Source organism: Eptatretus burgeri, chromosome 12 (assembly GCF_056783735.1).
Source record: "Eptatretus burgeri isolate ZD-2024b chromosome 12, Ebu_testis_v1, whole genome shotgun sequence".
NCBI classification, from domain to species: Eukaryota; Metazoa; Chordata; class Myxini; order Myxiniformes; family Myxinidae; genus Eptatretus; species Eptatretus burgeri.
The window spans coordinates 67,093,550-67,118,261 of record NC_140972.1 but is presented as its reverse complement, the minus strand read 5'-3'; the positions used below and the strand labels follow the sequence as shown (position 1 = coordinate 67,118,261).

General features: G+C 43.6%; 2 protein-coding genes and 1 pseudogene across 15 annotated transcripts in view; 1 reads left to right on the top strand and 2 right to left on the bottom strand.

Annotated features, from left to right (window-relative positions):
• The window catches only part of LOC147015825 (zinc finger MYM-type protein 2-like), an 88,968-nt gene extending 87,810 nt beyond the window's left edge, over positions 1-1,158 (bottom strand). For 6 of the 14 annotated variants that reach the window (XM_085848357.1, XM_085848360.1, XM_085848367.1 and 3 more), the window contains exon 1: positions 823-1,158. The gene's annotated coding sequence lies outside the window, so the exon portion shown is untranslated. Of the gene's footprint in view, positions 1-348; positions 542-822 lie in introns of those variants that run through there. The other 8 variants (XM_085848358.1, XM_085848373.1, XM_085848362.1 and 5 more) reach the window with 3 other exon arrangements.
• Positions 1,159-2,529: 1,371 nt separating this feature from the next.
• The window catches only part of SMS (spermine synthase), a 57,379-nt gene continuing 35,196 nt past the window's right edge, over positions 2,530-24,712 (bottom strand). Inside the window, exons 8-11 of the mRNA XM_085848378.1 lie at positions 23,945-24,056; positions 22,725-22,804; positions 10,007-10,122; positions 2,530-5,992 (exon numbers count right to left, since the gene is read on the bottom strand). Coding sequence (XP_085704504.1) covers positions 5,884-5,992; positions 10,007-10,122; positions 22,725-22,804; positions 23,945-24,056 — 417 coding nt within the window. The 3' untranslated portion in view covers positions 2,530-5,883. The remainder of the gene's footprint in view (positions 5,993-10,006; positions 10,123-22,724; positions 22,805-23,944; positions 24,057-24,712) is intronic.
• On the top strand, positions 4,212-5,964 carry LOC147015824 (uncharacterized; annotated as a pseudogene).

Genomic DNA, 24,712 nt, shown 5'->3' with positions numbered 1-24,712 from the left:
TTTCCACCTGTTGTTGCACGGATTTAAATGTTCACCTCCTCACGGCACCCAAATCACTGGGCAGTGGTCAAAACCTGTCGAATACCCACTTCGCTGCACGTACACATCCATTCGCATTTTATCAAATACATATTCCAACAGGATGGCGCCCCATCGGAGCACACACGCACACACACACACACACACACACACACACACACACACACACACACACACACACACACACACACACACACACACACACACACACACACACACACACACACACACACACACACACACACACACACAAATCATTCGCAGGTGTATCGTGAACGGCACGCATCGAATGCACTCCTCCCAGGACACCTGAGCCGATGATGGAGATTGCAGACAACACACGGCAGGTGAAAAAATATCGATTCGACGACTGGAGCGCGATACCGGGGTCGTGCGATGGAACGGAGGGAGATTCGGCGACGCAGCCGTTTTCCAACAGCAGCGATTGCTGCCGTTCGACAAGTACGACCGCACGTTCTTCCCGTTACTATGACGACAGCTCCTGAACGCAACGGTAACGGTGATATCGAAGGGAATCGCTTCTCAAACATCGATATTAACACAGCAAACACATCGTGTGAGAATCTCCAACAAATTTCAACGATATAAATATATATATATATATATATATATATATATATATATATATACATACATATACATACATATATAAATATATATATATATATATATATATATATATATATATATATACATACATATACATACATATACATACATTGGGCAGAAATACGTCACCACATGAAGAATTGAAAATGTCACCTGGATCGACGTTAAAGCCGAGTGAACGAACAGCTTTCCGCAGGGATTAAATCAAAGGAGGAAGACACGAGTCGGACATTAAACGGGCGTTAAAAGGGAAACAACAGAAATGGAAGAATGTGAGGAGAATGAGTTGTGGGCAAAAAAATTATATGCAAATAACGTGGACGGAAGAAAAAGATCGATTTCGATTTAAAGACGGAGCCGAAGGCTAAGTTACGAGGAGAAGCGCGAATAAATGGGATGATGGAGATCACGAGGGAGAAAGAGAAACGGACATGACACATTCGGCGCCATCTTGGCCTCGGAATCGCAATATGGCTGAATCGCAGCAATTCCGTTTCAATCTCGTCGTTTTTCGTCAATGTGCTCGTGTTATAAATATTTGTTACACCTTTTTCTGGAAAGTTTTGAAATTCCGCCAATATTATTCTTCTATCTTTCCAATACAGTCAGTCAGGGTTTTAATTTTTTATTTATTGAACAGATAACGCGGTGCGTCATACGTAATGACATTGCGTTCCTTCACGTGACGTGTTTCTTTCTTACGTCAAACACTTTCAGACCCAACGAGAACTATAACAATATCCCCCTTCTGCCACGCGGCGGGGATAAAAAAAAATTGGCATAACAAACACAGACGGTGAATTTAAAAACTATCTAATGTAAATGTTGGACCAAAAAAAAAATAATAATAATAATAAACGCTATGTACGATCGCGAACTATACCGTCATGGTCATGTTTACGCGAACAAATATTCTATGGAGGTTCGAGAAGCAACAAATCGAGTTTAATCATATCCTTTATTTAATACAGAAAGCTTTGTTAGCGGAATGCACACCTCAAAAAAAAAAAATTATGCACACCATCCTCATCGCTGGTGAAACATTTCTTTTTTTTTAATTTGCTGCCATTTTGGCAAATTTAAAATTCCTCAAACACAGACGTGTGCAACCCTCAGTCGCAAACACTACCCATCCCTCCATACAATACAAGATTATAATTATAGCATTTTCACATTCTGTCCATACGTATATCACCAATTTTATACTCAAAAAACAAACTCTCAACAAATCCATTGCATCTCCCTCTGTACAGTCTGCAGCCTACTTACCTGTAAGCGGAATCATATATGCACGTCAAGCAAAAATTGCCTGTATTTTGTCCAATTGTCTGTTCCTCGGTCCTGCAAAGCACGTCTTTGACCGTTTCAAGAACAACATTTGAAATTAATCTCAATGAAAATACTATTTGTTCACATTGTGTTCACAACAGGTAACTCACAAACATCCCCGTAAGAAGTTGGTTAATGCACGATGACACTGAATCCATCCATCCATCCATCGGGACCATACTCTGTGCAGAGTATTGGTGCTGCTTAAGCAGTCTCCTTGGCGAGTGGGCACAATCCTGGACGGGTCACCACTCCGACACAGGACACCAGCATTCTGGCACTCATTTTGCCGACCTCAGAAGGATGACAGGCAGAGTCAACCCCACCTGGTATTAATTGAACAGCCAAGAGGGATTTGAACTCATAATCCTCAGATCCCAAGCCCACCACCCTAACCATTAAGCCAACACCAGGCATACATTGTGAATGTTTACTCAGAATCTTTCCTTTCTTAACTTATGACAGGTTTCTCCACATTAAATAATATAGAGTCGTCTTCCTCTTGGTTACACACAGAAATAACAAGGGGAATTCAACAAGGAACTTTATTATAAGAGGAAGCAATTCAGTCCAGCATACCTGCAATTCACCAACAAAAATAATTGGATAAAAATTCCATAACACAGATAGGGGAGTTGAAAGGAGCCCCACAATCATGTCCACTTGACCCTCAACGGATAATATCTCATACCATGGAACAAAACTTGGGATTTGCCGGACCATTGTTACGATGCATGTTGCAAAACCTCAGAACGTTTGTATTTTAACTTCGGACAATGCAAGATCAGTTTGTGAACAACATCAGTTGCCCTCACCAAGTGTCCCGTAAGTGAAAACGTCCGAAACAGTATCTCATGTAGATTTCAATTTTAAAGGATTGTACTGAAGTGTTGGAAAGAGAGAAAACACTGCAAGGAACTTTTGAGAGAGATTTAACTTGCATAGATGAGTAAAATAAAATACACATTTCCTCTTCCAATCCACACTTCATCGACATTGATGTGCACGTTATCAGGTACCGTATTTATTGTCAGGCTAGCAGAGCCTACCCATTGATTTAATGACGGACCAATTAGTCAGCCTGTTTGCCGAATCTACCCGTGCATCGAATGCTTTAACCCCACCCCTTCACCGTCCTCGTGTCCCTTCCCACCAGGAAGGTCTCGCACACGATGATAGGCTTTGATAGGCACCTCCGTTTGGGGGGGAGTGGAGAGAAGGGAAGGACGACAAATTTATCCATGCAAGGAGAATTCTTTCACCTCAGCATTGCCCAGGTAAAAAAAAAAGAAAATTGTAATACCCTCTGCCACCAGTAGGTGGCGTTACACATATTCATTGAGAATTTACGCCCTCACCCCTGTCCCGCCCCCCCCCCCACCCCGAACAGACACACACCCACATGAGACTGCGGCCACATCGCCGATGTTACCTCCTCACACAAAGTTGTATTTGTACCCCAAGTTTAGAGTTGGTAACTTAAGAGATGTGGCCGTCAAACAGATATGAAGGGAGAGAGTGAGACAGAGGCATTTATATATACTGTATAGATTTCTTCTTGAAGACTTCTAAATAAATCCACTGGAAACATTTTTCTTAACTGAAACTACGATGTAGATTTCAAGTAGAAATAGCACCAACACTAAGACACAAGCTATCTAAATATTACCAAGCATCCATAAAAGAATACAAACAAGATAATACCAACTAGGCCGGGGAATCAATGAAAATATATCGCCAAACCCACCACAAATTGCAATCGAAACCATTAAAGTGTTTTTTCACTCCAAGTATGCTATCGAATGACAGACTAAAAGTCACCGAAAATCCAAGTCGGGGAACATGTTTATTTTTCAAGATATGGCCACCAAAGCTGATAATTTTAGAATCAGCCCTACTTCAGCAAGTAATAGTGCTAAAAATATCTGTGAAACACTTAGGTACATGTTATTGGACACAATAAACCAATTTCTGGCATTTTTAAACTTGTCACAGACTTCACATTCAAAATGGCCACCAAAATTAGCATATTTAGAAATAGCCAAATATAAGCAATTACTTGGGATTCATATGTAAATAAAACATCTTGAAATTTCCTTGGTTCAGACATTTCGGAAATGAATTAAATTCTTACATATGTTGGATACATTGAATTATTGTTGTCATAGCGCTAAAGTATTTCTATCTTTTCATATTAGTGTAATTAGCTGATCATGGACAAGTGTGTTTTCTGTGAGGAACCTTTATCCAATGGAGAGCCAACTTCCACATTACGCATCAAAGGATGTGAAGGCATTGCCAATGCTCATGAGTTGCGGAACAGAAATATTAGTACTATGCCCGGCCAAGTTGGGCATGTCAAGTGTAGGAAGGATTTCTGTTCCCCACAGTGCATAGTCAGTGACAACAAAAAGCGAGGACATGACTCCGCAGCTCCCAGTAGTTCACCATGTGCGCGTCGATTCACAAGTATGGCATTCAATTAGAAAGAAAATTACATATTTTGTGGGGTTTGCGATGCAAAAAAAACCCCACAAACCAACACATAAACTTATCTCAGTCAGAACAATGGATTTCCAGAAGACCATAATGCAGGTATGCAAAGAACGCAATGATTTGTGGTCAGACACTGGCAGAGGTAGAATTGAGTATGCGCAGGTTCTACATGCTGCAGATGTGGTATACCACAACCTCTGCAGCACAAACTTTAAAACAGGAAGGGAAATACCAAATGAGTTCATTGCAGAAGAAATGATCCCTCCCAAACGGCCTAAGCAGGGCAGACCCTCCGATTCAGTACGAGCAGATGCTTTCATTAAGGCAGCCGAGTATCTGGAGGCCAATGACGATGAACAAACTATACAAGATCTAATACATAAAATGGATGAATTTCTGGATGGCAATGACAGTGAATCATATGGATTTACTTACATGAAAGATCAACTTCAAAAACACTTCGGCGACAACATAACGATCACCTCGATCAATGGAAAACTAAATGTGGTTACATTCCGCCTCAAAGCATTCGCTATCCTCCACGAATTCTAGTCAACCCAAGAAAAGCAACAACACTGCAGAGAAAATGAGACTCATTGAGACTGCTGCCAAACTGATTAAAAGTTATGTCAAATCAGTGGAAGAGACAAAAGAGGTATACCCAGATTCAAGTACAATGACATCTACTGACGAGGCAATGTCATTCTTACCTGAATCATTGAAACTTCTGCTTCAGAAACTCGCAGTTGGGAAGGATGCCGATAAGAAAATAGCATCGTTGGGCCAAGCCATTATGCAATGCATTCGACCAAGAGTTCTAATTGTTCCCTTACAGATAGGTTTAGGCGTACAAATGCACCACTATTTTGGGTCTAAATTTCTCATCGACTCTCTCTATGCACACGGAAATGTCAGAAATTGGTTTATTATGTCCAATAACATGTACCTAAGTGTTTCACATATATTTTACTTGCTTTCACTATTACTTGCTGATATAGAGCTGATTCTAAAATTATCAGTTTTGGTGGCCGTTTTGGCAGCCATCTTGAAAAATATAAATGTTCCCCTACTTGGATTTTCAGTGACTTTTAGTATGTCATTCTGTAGTATATTTAGAATGAAAAAACACTTGAATGGTTTCGATTGCAATTTGTGGTGGGTATATCACTAGATTCCCTGGCCTAAACCTCAATCTGCAGCAGGCACCAAAATACACCAATTCTGTCATTGGAATGGAATTTTGTAGAAATGGGTGATTAGAATTAGCAACAGCAGCAAGATAAAATAAAAATAAAAACAATCACAGTCTACATTCACAATAAAAAGCAAACTGTAAGAACAAAGATTAGTTGAGAGGCATATTTTAACTTTCTCAGTGTCAAAGTTTTCTCATTCTTGCTCTTTATGCCGTTCGCCCGTTTCTCTTGGCTCCTTTTCACGCGCCTTGCATCTTTCATCATTTTCTTCTCGCATCTTCCACACGGTGTAGAAAACCCAGCTATTCAAAAGAATAAAGGAAGCCCGCTTTGTATGCAGATACTTCTTGGTCGCATCATTTCTCAGAAAAGACAAATACAAAGGAAAGCCACAGTCAGTGATGCATCATTACGGTTTTAAAAGACGAGACCTTGTCGTATGTATCTTAAACACAAGGCACGTAGAGAGTTTTTGAGTCAGTAATTTGGAATATAGCAAAAGCATTGATGCAATTTATATTCAAGTATTCTTTAATGATTGTGGATTTTTTTTATTTAGGCACTAAAGAATTTGTTCGAGGCGATTTGAAAACACTAAAAAAACATTTAACCATATTTTAAAAAGGCACGAACCGCAATGGAGTACTGATAAGACAACACAGACCACACGCCTGGCAACAACAAAGGGATGGGTAGGGAAAGAGGAAAGATTGCAAAAAAATTATATTTAACTGGAAGGGCACTCTGTAGAGCGCACACCTCCACCCTGTAATGCCTGATCCACGAGAACATATCTGGCCCATTACATTTTTGAAATATCATGCTACATATCGTTTTCGGCCCAATCTCTCAATGGTGAAGAATCACTTTTACAATTCAATAATTCTTGCATCCAGTTCTAGATACAGATCTTCACCAAAATCGAATCAATTCGTCCTTGTCAGACACTGAACCTGTTCATAAAATTTCATTTGGATCCGTGCACAACTTTTTGAGATATCCCGCACATAAACAAACAAAGACAGACAGACAAACTGACAAACAGATAAAGGGGTGAAAACATAACCACCTTCACCTTCGGTGGCAGAGGTAATAAAAAAAATATTGTCTAATCAATCAACCTTAAGCTCGGGCCATATACTATAACAGGAAGTAATGGGGAAAATGGCACCTCTGTTCATGGTGGCAGATGGCACAGGTGCAGTGAGCTGGGACAGGAATACGATAAGTTGGCTCTCGTTCTCTCATACTTTGTTAATTCCAACTGCCACCATACTTCATTCCACAGCTCTCTTTCAACGATTACCTTTCTCATGCAACATACAAATTGTTAATACTCCCAACTACAGCTATGGGCTTTCCTTCCTCATGCGATCCTGTAATGCAGGCTTTTTTGTTTACACATTCAAGGCTTATGGAAGAGCTGGAAGATAGAACAGATCAGGATGCAACAGAACAAAAGAAATAGTAGAAAGAGGGAGGAAACACCAACAGCATGGTTGAGAGACAAAATCGAGGGAGACTGGACAAAAAGGGATGTGGGGAGGAATGAGATAGGGGAGGATGCAAGGGGTGGACAAGATGGATACAGATGCAAACTGAGAAAAATTAAAAAACTGGAAATTTGGAAAGAGGTAGGCTTTGGGGAGTGAAGTTAACTTGGGTAGAAAAGATCTCATTAAAGGTGGGAGATGATCTGAGATGGTGGTGATCTTCTGTCTTTAAGCCTTGAAGGGAAGAATGAGAATGAAGATAATGTGGAAGTTGGTTCCACAGGTGCGGGAAAAAAGAATGACTGAGTAGAGGTGAACAGTGATCCTGGATTTGGAGTTGGCCTTGAATGCTAGAAGCGGAAAGTTTGGAGAGCAAGGCGGAGTGCCGTTCTGCATCAAAAGCTTGACATATGTCCAGAGAGATGGCCCTGATGTTGCATCTCAATCATTTATTTTTGTATACCATGTCGAGGCTCATGCAAGAGCCAATGCACAGAAACGTACAACGAGGCAGGAGACAAGAAGGGTGGGAGAGGGAAGCACACAATCGTGAAGAACAGAGACGATAGGATATCTGTGGAAGGGAGAGGGACGGGGTGTGGTACAACACGGGGTAAACAAGATGATACGACAGGGACTTTCAGGAAGGAAAACAAGGAATTTGGAGATGGGTTTGGGGTGGATTAACGGGGGTAGAAAAGATCAAGATTTTGGAGGGGAAGATGTGAGATGGTGGTGAACAGCTGCTTTGAAAACTTTGAGGTTGGAGTAGGATTGAAGAGTGTGGGAGTTTGTTCCAGAGGCCAAGTTAGGCCAGAAGAGGCATACATGTATGATGCATGGAGATGTAGGAGTGGTGGGGAGTATAATTTGTCAATTTTAATTTTTATTTTTTTAAAGCAGTGCATGTTGAGGTTGGTTGGTGGGTTAGTTTCTCCAGCATGCATTTCTTATGCAGTAGATTCTAGGAGTGAACATTGATGTTTTTGATTGTTGTGCTTTGCGTTCTTACTGGCTGGGGTAGTGGTATATATACTGTTACGGTTCTAGGAACCATATGCATACAAACATACAGTTGTCCCGAAGTCAGTTATTCCATTAAGTATATGTGTAGATAGAACCCCTCCTTGTGTGTAGTGGGAAGACACTGGGGTGCGTTGAGATGTTTTTTTAGTTAGATTAATAAATCTTTATATCCCCTCCATTATGAACCACAGTACCATCCTCTTGCATGAGCTGAACAAACGCTTGTTCACCTACTCGCCCAACAGCGATTCGCAATGCTGAGAGAGTCGGAGGGTTCGTTGGTTGAGTGCTGAGAGAGTCGGAGCATTCGTGCTGAGAGGGTGAGCGAGTGAGCTGGAAAGTGAGTCGTCTTGGGAGTGAGCTGGAAACCCTGATCCCTGCCTCGGACTCCGCTCTACTCGACCCGGGCTCTTTCGCAGACACGGTCTCCATGCGAGCGGCCGTGGACCGAGCCGCACGACCATTGGCAGGTGCCGCACCACGGAGCACCCCTCCCTCCAGCGTTCATGCACCTGAGAGAACTGTGATCTCAGCTCACCTCCCTCTCTGGCTGCGTGGGTCCTTTGCAAACATCTGGGTTTATTTTCATCTGAGTGCAAGTCTGAGTGTGTGGTGCCATCTAAGTAGAACTGCATAAGTGTTTTTAGTTGATCATTGTAAATCTTGCCTGTTGTATTCCCGCGCAAGTCTGCTCTGTCTTTCTTTTGTAAGTGCTTGTAAATAAATTGTTGTCGACATGTTCCCAGTTCGTTTCTGTCTTTTCCTTCATTGGTCCAGCATGGTTCGGATCTGAGGTTAGCCGGGTCTTTATCCCCGATAATCTGTTCATCCCAGCCGGTACGTTCTTGGCGGGTCCACTCGGCTGCATCCGAACCGGAAAGGTAGTTGGTAGTTGGTAGAGTGATCCGGTTCGGGCAAGACGTACCGAGGGTGTGGTTGCCCAGTAGACGACACCGCGTGATTAATTAGGTAAATTGGTTCTAGACAAAAAGACCCTACGCTACGCGGTAGAGATATTGGCGTCCACGGTCGGTTAAGCGACCCGCCGCCTCACGGAATTTTCCATGAGCGATGGCCTACAATTCTGGGGAGTCCAGTGGGAATCAACGCAACTTTCCCCACCTAGTGGTCGTTCTCGCCACCGGACCTCCGGCCCACAATAATACATCCAGGAGTCAACTCCTACGTGTGGATGAGTGCATGCCTCTTCTGGCCTAACTTGGCAGACTGCATCATGGTTTAAGGACTGAAACAGGATGATGCTGTGGACTTTAACTGAAGACCCAGTCAGCGAGGCATGCTGATGGCCCACCTGTGTTTTTTTTTAACTTGTGGTCCATATCGAATCTTAGGCATAAAAGTATTAATCTTGCAGTGCACAGATACCCCACCAAACACACGCGTAAATAATTTGTGTAATGTCCATGTGCTGTATAAAAGTACTCCCTTCCAACTAAGCTCACACGAAATAGTGCCGTTAGATGGGAGATGGCAGGGTGATGGGGGGGGGGGGCGGGGGAGAATCATAAAGAGAAGTGAGAGTCGATGGTTAAACACAGACTTATGGGACTCCATATAGCTCTAACTATTTGATTGTTGTGTTGCCTCACATGAAAAATCACAAAGCCTCGCTCTGCCAAGGTGAAAATGACATCACAAATTCATTTGCATTTTCCGAAACATTCGTATACCAACAAGCCCCCACTCCTCATCCAAATCCACCACCACACCACTCCTCTGCCACCCCTCCCCCACACGTTAAATATGCCAAAGTGCCTCACTTTATCCCAAGGATACAGCTCCATGTAGGAAGGAACACAGACAGTTTTTCGAGAAAACTCCACCAGTGGTTTCACAGATCGGAGTGCATGTTCAAAACGAGTGTGTGCAGTTTTGTCACTGGCACCGTTACCCTGCATTAGGTGGAGGAGAGTGGATATGGGTATAGGAAAGGAGGGTGAAAAGACAATTGATAGTAACAATGAGTGGAAACAGGAGATAAAGTGAGAAATTGGAGGATGAGTAGGACAACACAGTGTGCAATGGGACCATATAAAGGAAATCAGCCAGAGTCGAACCAATCCAACAGGTTCATCTGGGAATGCAAAATTTTAAAGATCATCAGAGTCCGTTGTAATGGACTAACAGAATCAAATAATTACTTTATAGAATCGAAACGCTGTACATCCTGGGTGTGTGACAACTACAACTGAAGTACAGCACCACAAAACAATGCAAGATTTCAAATTAAATCGGTCCGAAATGAATTCCATTTCCCTTGTTTAAGTAATAAATACTTTTCGATGAACAATGTTAACAGACAGCAGAGTAATCAGACTTTGTAGTGTGGGTTTAGAGGTGGGAAATAATAAATAAATAAAAAAATAGTAATCCTCAACAAGTGCAACCTATTTTTGTTAATCATTTTAAAATAGAAAATTAATATGAAGTCCCCAGTAAATGACCCACATACATTTCATTGCATCAATAAGGAGAATAAAAATTATTCTGCTTTACATCAACCAAACTAACAACAAAAAAAACGAAACAATTAAATAAGGAAATTTGCAAATAAGGGAAGATCCGATAGATCTGATGACCTCATGGCAAATGAGATCCACTACATCCACCAGTGGCAATTGGGATTGATTTGAAATACACAGTGCCTTCAGTAAGTATTCACACCCCTTGACTTTCACATTTTGTTGTGTTACAACCTGAATTTAAAATGGATTGAATTGAGATTTTTTTTTTTTGTCAATGACAGACACATAATACCCCATAATGTCAAAGTGGAATTTTTTTTTTTGAAAGAAATTTTTACAAATTGATTTAAAATGAAAATCTGAAATATCTTGAGTCAATAAGTATTCAACCCCTTTGCTATGACACTCTAAATTGAGCTCAGGTGCATCCAATTTCTTTTGATCATCCTTGAGATGTCTCTACAACTTAATTGGAATCTACCTGCGGCCAATTCAATTCATTGGACATGATTTAGACAGAAACACACCTTTCTAAAAAGGACCAACAGTTGACAGTGTATGTCAGAGCAGAAACTCTACCATGAAGTTCAAGGAACTGTCTTAGATAGAATGCAGAAACATGATAAAACAATTTCTAGAGTGTTAAAAATTCCCAAGAGCACAATGAGCACCATCATTAGGCAATGGAAAGAACATGGAACTACCCAGACTCTTCCTAGAGCTGGCCGTCTGACCAAACAGAGCAACCGGGCAAGAAGGACCTTGGTCAGAGAGGTGACCAAGAACCCAATGACCACTCAGACAGAACTACAGAGTTCCTTGACTGAGATGGGAGAACCTGCCAGGACAGCAGTCTCTGCAGCACTTCACAAATCTTGGCATTATTGGAGTGCCCAGACAGAAACCACTGCTGAGGAAGAAAAATGTTTTTTGTTGTTGTTGTTTTTTGAAGACCCATGACAGCACACCGAGAATTTGCAAAAAGGCACGTGAAATACTCAGAGCATGAGGCAAAAGATTCCGTGGTCTGATGAGACACAAATTTAACTCCTTGGCCTGAATGCAAAGTGCTATGACTGGCAGAAAACAAGCACAGCTCATCACTCATCTAACACCATCCCGACAATGAAGCATGGTGGGGGCAGCATCATGCTATGGGGATGCTTTTCAGTGGCAGGAAGACTATGGGGATGCTTTTCAGTCCCATACCTGACCTGACCTCCGTCAAAGGACGGAGGAGCTCCTTGTGAGCCAACGGCCATCCATATCTAGTGCCCAACTGTGTCTGGGGACGTCCTCCTGCAGTTGGGTTACTTTTTTATTAGCAGGTTGGTGGCAGGATTTGCACTCTGGCCACCGTAAAACCCTTCATTCCGCAAAACACAAAAAAAATCTGAAAACCCACTCCGTGGGAGTACCTCCTGTGCAGCTTCCCTTCGCAGGGCAGCTCACTGGATGACGGGATTGGGGCAAAGCCTTCGGGACCCCCAATCTTTGATGATAGGAGGGAAACCACGGGGTAACATCCCTGGGTCAGATTGCGGGAGAGTGTGTCGGAGTGGTGCTGAGGTGTCGTCCACCAGACGGCGGTCTCCTTGGGTTAACCTGAGGCGGTCCCTTCAGGTGGGTGCCTGGAATGTCCTATCCCTAAGAGAGGATGATCACCTGTCTCTGTTATCATCTGAGCTCAAGCGTTTGGACATCGGGATTGCAGCTCTCTCTGAGGTTCGGAGACCGGATTGCGGCGAGATAATGGTGGGTGGTTACACCTACTATTGGTCTGGTCGCTCTGATGGTTACCATACCCAAGGAGTTGCTGTAGCTGTGTCCAATAAGCTGACCCCAATGATAATTGAGGTGACACCGCTCAACAAGCGTATTACGAGATTAAGGATTCGTCACTCCTTAGGTGTCATTTCCCTGGTCTCTGTTTATGCTCCGACTGAGGCGAGTGATCTCACCGTGAAGGATGCATTCTACGCCATGCTCGAGTCTGTGGTTGATCAGTGCCCCAGACGAGATACATTTCTAGTCTTGGAGGATTTCAATGCATCGACTGGAACTGATAGGGATGGTTAAGAGATGTGTGTTGGTCCCCATGGGTCAGGAACTACGAACCAGAATAGCACCAAGTTCCTTGACTTTGCAAGAAGTCATGGACTTAGGGTGGCTGGTTCATGGTTTCAGCGCCCACAAGCTTATCGCTGAACTTGGTATTCCAACGCTGGCAGTGTGGCAAAGGAGATTGACCATGTCCTCATTGACGGTCGCTGGAGGATGATCCAGAACTGCAGGGTCTACCAGAGTGCTCAGTTCCTCAATACTGACCACAGGCTTGTTGTAGCAACTCCAAAGCTGCACCTTAAATCCTGGAGAATGGTACCATCCCAGCCTAGGCTGGATGTTGGCAAGCTCAGGGATGAGAGAGTAGCTGAGGAGTTTGCGAACAGGCTGAGTGGACACTTGGGGGGGTCTGGGTGCTTTGGGGGGTCCTGAAGAGTTGTGGAGTGCCTTCAAGACCACCGCCCTTGATGTTGCCGGTGGATTTCTTGGAACTCACCGCAGGGCAAAGAAGAATTTTGTCTCTCAAGGAACAATGGATACCATTAACCAGAGTTGCAGGGCCAGGCTGAATGGCAGAGCTGAGCTGTTCAGGGAGCTGAGGCGTAAAACTGTACGTGCACTGAGGGTGGACAAGGAGGCCTATGTGCGAGGAATCTGTGAGGGGGTAGAGCATCACCTGTGGACAGGTGATTCTCGTTCCGCTTCCAGGGGAATTCGCGCATTGCGTTCATCCAAGCCCATCCCTCGGAGCACTGCAGTTAGAGCAGAGAGTGGTAGGCTCTTGACAGATGAGTCTGAAGTGAAGGCCCGCTGGGCCGGTTACTTTGAGCGGTTGTATCGGGCTGATCCCCCAGCTGTCGAGTTGGACGTCAAGGGTGTTACAATCCCTGTTGCTGACCTTCGAATCAACTGTGGTCCACCTTCGCTTGTGGAAACACGGGCTGCGGTGATCCGGTTGAAACGGGGCAAAGCTCCAGTAATCTGTGGCATCCATGCTGAACTTCTCAAGGCTGGTGGAAATGCTGCACTCATGTCATTGCATGCCGTTTTGTGCTCTGCCTGGAACACAGGCATCATCCCAACTGACTGGAAGAGGGGCCTTGTTGTCCCACTCTGGAAAGGGAAGGGTGATCGCCAAGACTGCAACAACTACCGAGGGGTGACGCTGCTCTCAATGCCGGGCAAGGTCTTTGCTCGGATAATTCTTGAGAGGGTTTGCCACCATCTGCTTGAGCACCAGCGTCCAGAGCAGTCAGGCTTTACACCCAAGAGGTCAACGATTGACCGTATCCTTGCTCTTCGTGTCCTCACCGAACGCAGATGAGAGTTTCGGCAGGGGCTGCTTGCAGCCTATGTTGATCTCTGTAAAGTGTTCGATTCAGTGAATCAGGATGTCCTCTGGAGGATTCTTGGTCTTCGTGGGGTGCCACCAAAACTGATCGATCTGATGTCTGAACTCGACTCTGGTACTGAGAGTGCTGTGAAGTGTGGTAGTACCATCTCTGACTTATTTCCAATTGTTACTGGAGTTCGTCAGGGGTGTGTACTGGCCCCCACACTTTTCAGCACTTGTATGGACTGGATTTTAGGGAGGATGTCGGAGAGATCAAGTTGCGGTGCATCGTTTGGGAATGTCAAGATCTCGGACCTTGATTTTGCCGATCATGCAGTAATCTTTGCGGAGACTCTAGATATCCTTTTGGGGGCCCTCAAGGTGCTGAATGAGGACTCGGAGCCGCTGGGGTTACGGGTTTCTTGGGTCAAAACTAAGATACAGGCTTTCGGTGACATCTTGGATGCTGCTGTCCTGTCTGTGTCTGTCTGTGGTGAGGATGTTGAGGTCGTGGAGAGATTCACTTACCTTGGCAGTGATATTCATGTCTCTGCTGGCTGTGAGTCAGAGGTCAATAGACGTCTGGGTCGGGCCTGGGGAGTCATGGATTCACTGGATCATGGGGTGTGGCGCTGCTGGCACCTGTGCGGGAGGACGAAAGTCTGAGTCTTCAAGTCCTTGGAACTTCCAGTCTTGCTCTATGGATGCGAGACTTGCACTCTGACCAAGGATCTGAGACGGAGACTTAATTACTTTGGTACCAGGTCTCTTCGGAGAATCCTTGGCTATCGCTGGTCGGATTTTGTGTCCAACGAGCGGTTGCTGAGAGAGACTCGGATGAGATTTGTTACCTGCATCGTCTGTGAGCGTCAGTTGCGGCTGTATGGACATGTGGCTCGTTTTCCAGATGCTGATCCTGCTCACCAGATTCTCTCAGCAGGGGAGTCTTGTGAGTGGAGGAGGCCAGTGGGCCGACCACGTGCCTCATGGTTGCAGCAGGTTGACCATCATCTCAAGGAGATGGGGATGGGCCTGGCATCTGCCTGGGGGATGGCCAGACGGAGGCCCCTGTAGTACCGGCGGAAAGTGGACGCAGCGACGTGCTGTTCTGGCACATGCTCCCATACCTGACCTGACCTATGACTGGCAGAAAACTAGCACAACTCTCACTCATCTAACACCATCCTGACAATGAAGCATGGTGGGGCAGCATCATGCTATGGGGATGCTTTTCAGTGGCAGGGACTGGAAGACTTGCAAGGATAGAGGAAACAATGAAGGGAGCCAAATACAGTTAAATCCTAGAGGAGAGCCTGCTTCAGTGCAAAAGACTTGAGACAGCACAGGCAGCACAGGTCATCATAGTGTTACGGTTGTGGAAATTCACAGAGCACCATTTAGGTCCTTAGATCAGTTATGTCGATAAGTCTGTGTTCAGATAGATTTCCCCACCGATGTTTAACGGGCAATTATCTTTGAGGTAGCCGTTTTTCTTTTACCATCTTTATTTTGGACCAACCGCTCCACAACAACCACCTCCACCACCAACATCGCTCTCATCAACCATCTCCACAACGACCACCACGACAACCCCTCACAACCTACGCAACAACGAACAGCAACGCCTCACAGTTATTTCACCCACATCCGCTCTCCTTCGTTGGCAGCAGGGTCGTTGATTTCACCCACGTCTGCTCTCCTTCGTTGGCACTAGGGTCGTTGATGTCACCCACCTCCGCTCTCCGAGCTTCGCATCGAAATTGGATCAAGGAGATCGAAGGGGGCGGAGCCAGTGGGGGGTCAGAGATCAAACCTCGCCTCACGGATCCCATATAAAGGCGCGCAGAGACGCCAAGCAAGCGAGTTGTGAGGAGTTGTGTGGGGCCGCGTTGGGAGCTGGATCAGCCTGGAGTCTGCAGACGGACGGGAGCTGGAGAGAGCGGAGCCTGGAGCGGAGCCTGGAGCGCAGCCTGCCATGCCGTGCCGAGCTGTGGGTCGCTGGGAAGAGGCCGGACAGGAGTCGCCAACCAGCGGCATAACGGTCCGAGGTGATCGGGCCACGGAACAGTCCAAACGACGCGGAGGGACGGACGGGCTCTTAAGAGAGCATCAACTCTGAAAGAGCAAAGGCCCATTCGTTCCTCTAAGGTGTTGTCAACTAGGCCCGATCGATCGGGCCGCACGAGAGGCCTGGGCCGTGCTGCGGTCACGCCAGCTGCCGTGTGGACGGGACACCAAGGAGCACTCAGCGAGTCGCCACGAAGGCGGCAGGTAACGAGCGCGGCCTCTCGGAGCTCCTTCGATCTCCAAAACTCTGAGAAACATTAAAGGCTTACGAGCCCAGGCCTTTTCTTTCTGGGGTTTTGCATGAACGTGTGGCACCATGTCTTTAAGTAGAACTGTATAAGTGTACGTAATTAATAGAATGGTGGTAGTTCTTTTTCTTGCTTGTGTTTTGTCCCATACAAGCATTGGTTGCATACATGACTGCATGATTGGATACGTGCATTGGGTGCATACATGACTGCATGATTGGATACGTGCATTGGTTGCATACATGACTGCATGATTGCATATGTGTCGTTCTATAAATAAATGTCCTTGTGTGAATGTTAACCCGTTCGTCACGTCCTTTTCCTTCAAATTGAACTGCCGTATTGCATTCAAAATAATAGTTGGCTTTTTAATAGCCGATAATAGAATTGGATCCAACGGGGCTTTCGCGATAATACCCCACTCAGTTATCCCAAAACGGAGCGAGCTGCTTAAGCGACTCGTTTCCAAGCAGGCCCCGTTGAGGTACAGTCTCTCGGTAGTCTGCCCGCGCGATTAATGAGGTAAATCGACCATTCAGTGATCGGACCCTGTAGCGCGGGTAGAGTGTTGACTAGGTTGTGGTGTGCATTAAAAACACACCCGTAGCGGGATTTCGGCGTTGTTCCAAAAGCTGCGACTAGATTGCTACGTCGGTGGACGAGCGCGGCGGCTATTAGCTAGAAACGGTCGCCCGCACGCCGGCGGGCGGAAATCTGTAACAATATCTATCAGACAGACCTCTGGTAGGTTGTACATGTTGCGGCATTTGAGCCTGGGGAGTAACAACTGAAATCTATCTGTTTGGGTTCTTCCTGATATCTGTATTCTTTGTTCTTTGTTCCCTTCACTTATTTTTTTCTTAATCGATTTTTTTTTAATTTTACCCCCACAATTCTCTTCATTCATTCTAATTCCTACTTTTTCTTCTTTTTCATCTCTTTACTCTGTATTCCTCAACTAGTTGATGAATCTTTCTCCTTCACCGTTAGTCTCCATGCCTTACAGTATGTGCAGAATACGCTTTGCCGTGGAGGATGATTTCCTTCTCCTCTGAACTCCAGCTCTGTTCATTTAATCTTCGCCGATCGTCTGGAACTTCGTTGTTGCGTGTAAAACAGGTGACACCTTTTTTTGCTGTTAGCTTTGTTGTGGAGCTCTGTCCTATAGTGAGGCTGTTAGTCTCTGTTCTCTCATGCTCTGTTCAATCATGTCATTATGGGGGTATTTCATGTAGATCAGTGACAAAAAAGAAAAATTTAATTTAAACCATTATAAATTCAGGCTGTAACAACAAAATGTGAAAAGTCAAAGGGTGTAAATACTTTCTGAAGTATTAAATTAAATCTCAACGCCTATCATGGCTCTCACCCATGGTGACAACTTGTTCCTCTTCAATTCATATGCACCAAGTGGCTGTGAGTAGTTCCACTGGTTGAGTGGCAGTTCTCTTTAAACTAACTCGACTTCATGAAGCTTGGAATTCAAATCACTAATACTGCTGAACTGGATTTAAAACCACAACCTCCGTGATACCAGTCCAGTGTCCTCACCAACAAGTCAGCACTGTAAATCAACCAACTTTAAAATGCCAAATTAAATCTGCCAAATTCAAATGGAAATCTGCCAAATCAGAAAGTCCGTCCTCAGTGATGCATTCATGCACCAATATTTCAAACAAGACTGTATTTTCCCCATAAATGACTCATCAAAATTTCCATCTTACAGATGCAATTACATTAAATGGGACTGGGATTTGAGTGGTGGAGATTAAGAAAGGAAAATTTTTGAAAAAGAGGATGGGTAAAAAAAAAAAAAAAAAGAGAAAAGGAAAGGTTGGAAGAAGAAAGGGGCAAAGGGAAAAGAGAGAAGATGTATGTATGAAAAACATTTGTTGAAAGATTGGAAATGCAATATCAAAATTATGCACTTTTTAATTACCTCCACTACCAAAGGTGGACAGAGACTACGTTTTCACGTCTGTCTGTTTGTCTGTGAGCAGGATATCTCAAAACGTTGTTGACGGATTTGGATGAAATTTGATGGACTGATTGGGTGTTTGACAAGGACAAATTGTTGATATTTTGATGAAGATCCGGATCCAGATAAGAGTTTATTTGTTTTGTTTTTTATTTCGCAAGCAATTCTTCACCATTGAGAGATGAGGCCAAAAACGATATATAGCATGATATTTCAAAAAGTTGTGGACGAGTTATGACAAAACTAGGTGGATGAGCCATTTAGGTGACAAGAACAAGACAATTAGGTTTTGGTTCAGGTCCGGCTGCAGAGGACTGAAGTTAGATTTATATCACTATCGGAGTAAACAGAGGCAAGTTAAGAAAATAACTCTGCAAGCCAAAATAGCGTACGAGAAGGACATGGCTAAGAATATTAAATATAATAGCAAGACTTTCTTTAAGTATATCAGGGGAAAAGAACAGGTTAGGACCAGTGTGGGCCCATTGAGGAATAGCATAGGGAGAGTGGTTAGTGATGAAGGTGAGATGGCAGGCTTATTAAACAGGTATTTTTCTTCAACTTTTACACAAGAACAGTCAGGAGAATTTCCAATAGCTGAGAGTATCTATCGAGGAGGTGAGGAAGGGCTTTTACAGAAGATCCAGGTTGGAGTGGAGGAAGTAAAGGAACAGCGAGGTAATCTAAGAGTAGATAAGACTCCGGGTCCAAATAGTATGCAACCGAGAGTATTGATGGAGGTGGCTGAGCAGGTAAGCAAGATGTTAATGGATATTTTCAAAAGTTCACCTGGAGTCAGGACAGGTACCGGAGGATTGGAGAGTAGCAAATGTTACAACATTACTTAAGAAAGGATCCAGAGAAGAAATGGGAAACTATAGACCTGTTAGTTTGACTTCAGTTGTGGGGAAGGTGTTGGAGACATTAATTAAGGACCAGATGAGGAACCACTTAAACAAATACAAACTATTTAGAGGTAGTCAGCATGGATTTACCAAAGGTAATTCCTGTTTGACAAATCTTTTAGAGTTCTATGAAGCAGTGTCTGATTGGGTGGATGAGGGAGAGGCAGTGGACATCATATATCTCGACTTTAAGAAGACATTTGAAAAGGTACATCGGAGGTTGTTAGCCAAAGTGAGGGCTTGTTGAGTGGCTGGTCAGGTAGATAATTGGATTGCAAACCAACTTAATGGTAGGAAGCAAAGAGTGGCTGTGAGTGGGAGGATGTAAGTAGTGGGATACCTCAGGGATCAGTGCACGAACCATTACTGTTCATTATTTACATCAATGATTTGGATAATGGGGTAAAGAGCAGGCTTTCCAAATTTGCAAATGACACAAAGCTTGGAGGTAAGGTGGGTAGAAGAGGAGGTGGTGATCAGATACAGGAAAGTATTGACACTTGCATAGATTTGGCAAAAGATTGGCAGATGGAATTTAACCTCAGCAAGTGTAAGGTGTTGGGGATGGGAAAGAACAATGAAAACAAAGATTACAGGATGCAAGGGGTAATTTTGGAGCCTGTCACACAGGAGAAGGATCTGGGGGTGGTAATAGATACGGGAGGTAAGCAGGCAGTACAGTGCCGGGCAGCTACAGGTAAAGCAAATAGGGTTTTAGGTTGTATTCAGAGGGGGATTATTTATAAATCAAAAGAGGTGGTGTTTACATTGTACAGGAATTTAGTGAGGATGACATTTAGAATATTGCGTGCAGTTTTGGTCATCACAGTTCCGGAAGGACATGGATGCCATAGAGAGGGTTCAGCACAGGGCTACGAGATTTATGCCGGGCCTAGCTAGACTCAGCTATGAGGAGCAGCTGAGACAGGGCTTTATACACTAGAAACGAGGCTGTTACGAGGAGATATGATAGAGATGGTTAAGATAATGAAAGGTGGAGATAAAATAAGTGCAGATGAATTATTCAACAGACTAGACAGTGATAGAACCAGGGGCCATAGCCTGAGAGTAAAGAAGAGGAGAGTTAAGATGGTAGCAAGGCAGGGGACTTTCACTGAAAGAATAGTTAATGCATGGAATGGCCTCCATGGAAAGGTAATGACAGCAGAAAAAGTAGATAAGTTTAAATTAGAATAAGATAGGTACCTGGAAGTTATGGAGATGAAGGGGTATAGGGATGTCAATAAGACTTTTCGGTAGTTTGAGCATTGATGGGTGATTGTGTGCATGTGTACAGAGTGCTGTTAGTGGGGGTCTTGTCAAGGGGTGTTGTGTGGTTGATGTATGTTTTTAACTAACATTTAACCGTATTTTCACGACTATAAGGCGCATATAAACGTCTTAGATTTTTGTCAAAATGTGCGACGCGCCCTATAGTGCAGTGCGCCCTTTGTGTGTATAAAAGAACAGGTATGTGCGGTATGCAGAACATTGCTGTTTTAACAACCCCGAAAATGGCAAAGAGACACGCTTATGAAGCTCAGTTTAAACTGAAGGCGATCAGCTATGCGGAGGAACATGGGAATCGAGCCGCGGCGAGGAATTTCCAGATCAACGAGTCGATGGTTCGAAAGTGGAGGAAGCTGGAAAACGAGCTGCGACAGGTGAAGAAGACGCAGCTGAGTTTCCGTGGAAACAAGGCGAGGTGGCCAGAGTTGGAGGAAAGACTTGAGCAGTGGATCGTTGAGCAAAGAGCAAGTGGGAGGAGCGTTTCGACGGTCACGATCCGACTGAAGGCAGTATCGATAGCGGAGGAAATGAAAATCGAACATTTCCACGGAGGTCCGTCTTGGTGCTTTCGCTTCATGAAACGGTGCCATTTTTCCATCCGGACCAGGACTACGATAGCGCAGCAACGTCCGGCGGATTATCAAGAAATGATGGAAAACTTCCGCTCCTACTGCAGCAAGCACATCTGCGACAAACGGATCCAGCCGAGCCATCGGCGTGAACCGGCCGTTCAAAGTGAGGCTGCGAGCGGCGTGGGAGCGGTGGATGACCGAAGGAGAGCACAGCTTCACAAAGGGTGGAAGGCAGTGCCGGGCGAGTTACGCCACAGTTTGCCACTGGATTGTTGATGCCTGGGCTAACGTGTCTGCTGGCACTGTTGTCCGAGCTTTCGCTAAAGCCGGCATCATTTCGGAGGAGCCGCACGGTGCAGAAAGTGACTCTGACGGCGAGGAAGGTGGACCTGCTAGGTTGGGTTTAGCGCAGTTCGATTCCGAAACAGAGGATGAGGATTTCGATGGATTTGATTAAAGACTATTACCGGTATTTGATTGTTTTAGTATTTTTGTAACTAATACTTTAATAAAGCACAACCAAACTCAATTTTGCTCCCGATCTATTTTTAAATACGCACACTTGTGTGCTTGTGTGAGTGTGTTGTTGTACGGCGGACGTACGTAGTAGAGGATATTCATATAAAACCCGCGCCCTATCGTGAGGAGCGCCTTATGTGTGTGTCAAATACAGGAACGGCACACACAACTTAGACTGCGCCTTTTGGCACGGTGCGCCTTTTGGTCGTGAAAATACGGTAAGTCCATGCCCCCTCCCATTAGGAGAAAAAGAAAAAGATGAAAGAAAAAAAAATACTTTAAAAATGAAATAATAATAATAATGATAATTTTTTAAAAAGATTAAAAAATATATTTGCATTTTCTTCCTTGGATCTTGTGTCGATAAATTGGTACAGTGTTCGTGCAGGCGTGATGGGCTGAATGGTCTCCACTAGTGTTAGATTTCCTTGCATATTATATATGTGTGTGTATATACAGTATGCACGCACGCACGCATGCACGCACGCACGCACACGCAAAATGGAGATTGTGTATTTTGTAGATTTAATCTACAAATTACATATGCAAATACTACATAATTTAAACAATTTTGTGACATTAAACTACAAACCATTGTAATGACAGTACTGTCCTGTCATTTGAATGACAGTACTGTGGCAATCCCAAAAAAACATTGGTCGATATCAAGTGTAAAAGAAACCAGAGAGTTGGTGTCAAAGCCACCCAATACTAGTCTGTTTATACATTTTTCGTTTTTAAAAGACTAGTCAAATAATATTTTTTATAAAGCATTGCAGTGAAGTCTGATCCAAATAATTTTAAAGCAATATATGTATTTGTATATTGTAATCAGTAAAAAATAGTGTGGTAGATAAAAACATTAGAAAGGAAATAACTTGCACCAAAAACTTTAACATTTTCACGCTGACGCTCACGCTCACACCAGGGGTATCGCTATAGCTATCTGTTCTTCGAACAGGCGAGCTAAAAAGGGAGACAAAGTCAGACTGGAATTTCACTGACACAGCAAAAGAGCGAGTAAAAAGAATGGAATTGGAAAGTGATGGATACCTGTGTAAAATAAGTACCAGTTCCTTTCAAAACTTTCAAACTGAGATGGAGAATAAGGAGGAAAAATTCCCAATCATCATCTGTGGAAGGAAAAGGTGAATAAAGAGAAAGCAAAAACAGAGATAAATTCATTTTGCCTTTCCCACTTTTAGCAAAGAAAAAAAACACATTGTACAATTTACAGCAGCATAAATGCTTCCAAACTCTGTGATCCAGTGATGTTCTTTTAAAACGTTAAGGAACCACACACATATTTCATATGCAAAAATCATGGAATTTGACCCCCTAACCAACCCCCACATCCTTTATATTTTTTCCCCTCCTTCCATCCCCACTTCACTGCATACATTCCCGAATAAATGTCCCTTTTTCTTTTGAATTTCAAAAGACCGAGGCAAAATGCAAATATATTGTGATGGAAGAATGCCATGAAACCCCCTCATCTTCCGTTGACTCAACAATACAGCAAAGAATAAAATAAATCAATGACTTTTGAAACAAGTTATAAAAAAAAACAAAGACAAAATGTCACAGCCCTTGTCGTTTTACCAATTCTGCTGTATGGAGTTAAAGGGCGAGTATACTAGTTGGCCATCTGTGATAAGATCACAATATAAAGTGAGGTGCACATGTATGCCATCATGTGCTGTGCTTGTGCCAAGTTTGAACAAAATCAGATCATGCATGTCTGAGAAATGGCTGGGGACACATTTCAGTAACAAAATGGCCACCAGTCGGCCATCTTTGTTCACATCATGAAACAAAATGATGTGCGTATGTATACCATCATGTGTTGTCTTTGTGCTAAGTATGAATAAAATCAGTCTGTACATGTCCAAGACATGGTTGTGGACGGACACACACACACGAAAAAAAATCGACACCAAATCCACAAGCCCCCATTTCAGACCAAGTCCAAAAGGGGCTAATAATCTTACCGATGTTTGTATGGATAAGTCCTCGAAACACAAGGAGAGGTAATAATGGCTGAGATGTATTGCAAAGAGAGATAATGGCATCAGGTCATGTGAATAATACCAATTTGTATTTTGGATGGCCTGTTTGTGTGCCCAAAATAACTTCGAGATCATGATGCTGGGAACCTAGGTTAAAATCCCATCTGCATTGTTGACTCAAGTCCACGTATTTAATGCAAAAAGCACCACAAGATCTACTAATGCTGATGCCATTAACAAACACACACAGACAGATTGACACACCGTGGGGGGAACTAGACAGGGGTACGGCTGTGAGATCATTGATGACGTAATCAAACTTTCGATCCTCTTGCACATATTTATGCATGACTGGCACACAGTCACCAACAACAATCTGAAAAAGGCAAAAGATCGGGATGCAGAGTTAGGAGAATCCAGTCACAAAAATCCTAAAACTGCAATGCACAAAAATGCAAGCACAACAATATTGGAGTAATTGGTCAAGACTAAAGCTCAGAAAGACAACCATTTCAGCAAAGAGGGGTATTCATGAGGAACTAGACCGGCATGTAGCCACAGATCTTATGTCACCATTCAGCAGAGCAGAATAAACTGACCATCATGCCTGACCACGAAACCGAAGTTATTTTCAACACCAAAAATTGTTGGATTTTGCAGCATCCCATGATATTGTGACAGCTCTGCAAAATCGTCAATACCCGAGGCAATGACACAACATATAGTGGTTCCCAAGTTAGTTATTTTGTTATTACATTCATTTCAAATAGGGCCCTTCCCTTTTTGTAATGGGCTTTATCGGTCGGGTCAATTTTTTAAAAAATAAACTTTTTTTTCAATTTTTTTAATAAATAAATAAAAATTCAATATTTTTTAAATAAATAAATAAATATTAAATAAACTATTTTTAGTGGTTCCCAAGTTAGTTATTTTGTTATTACATTCATTTCAAATAGGGTCCTTCCCTTTTTGTAATGGGCTTTATTGGTCGGGTCGGGCTTTATGGGTCAATATGCTTTGTGGGGGATTAGG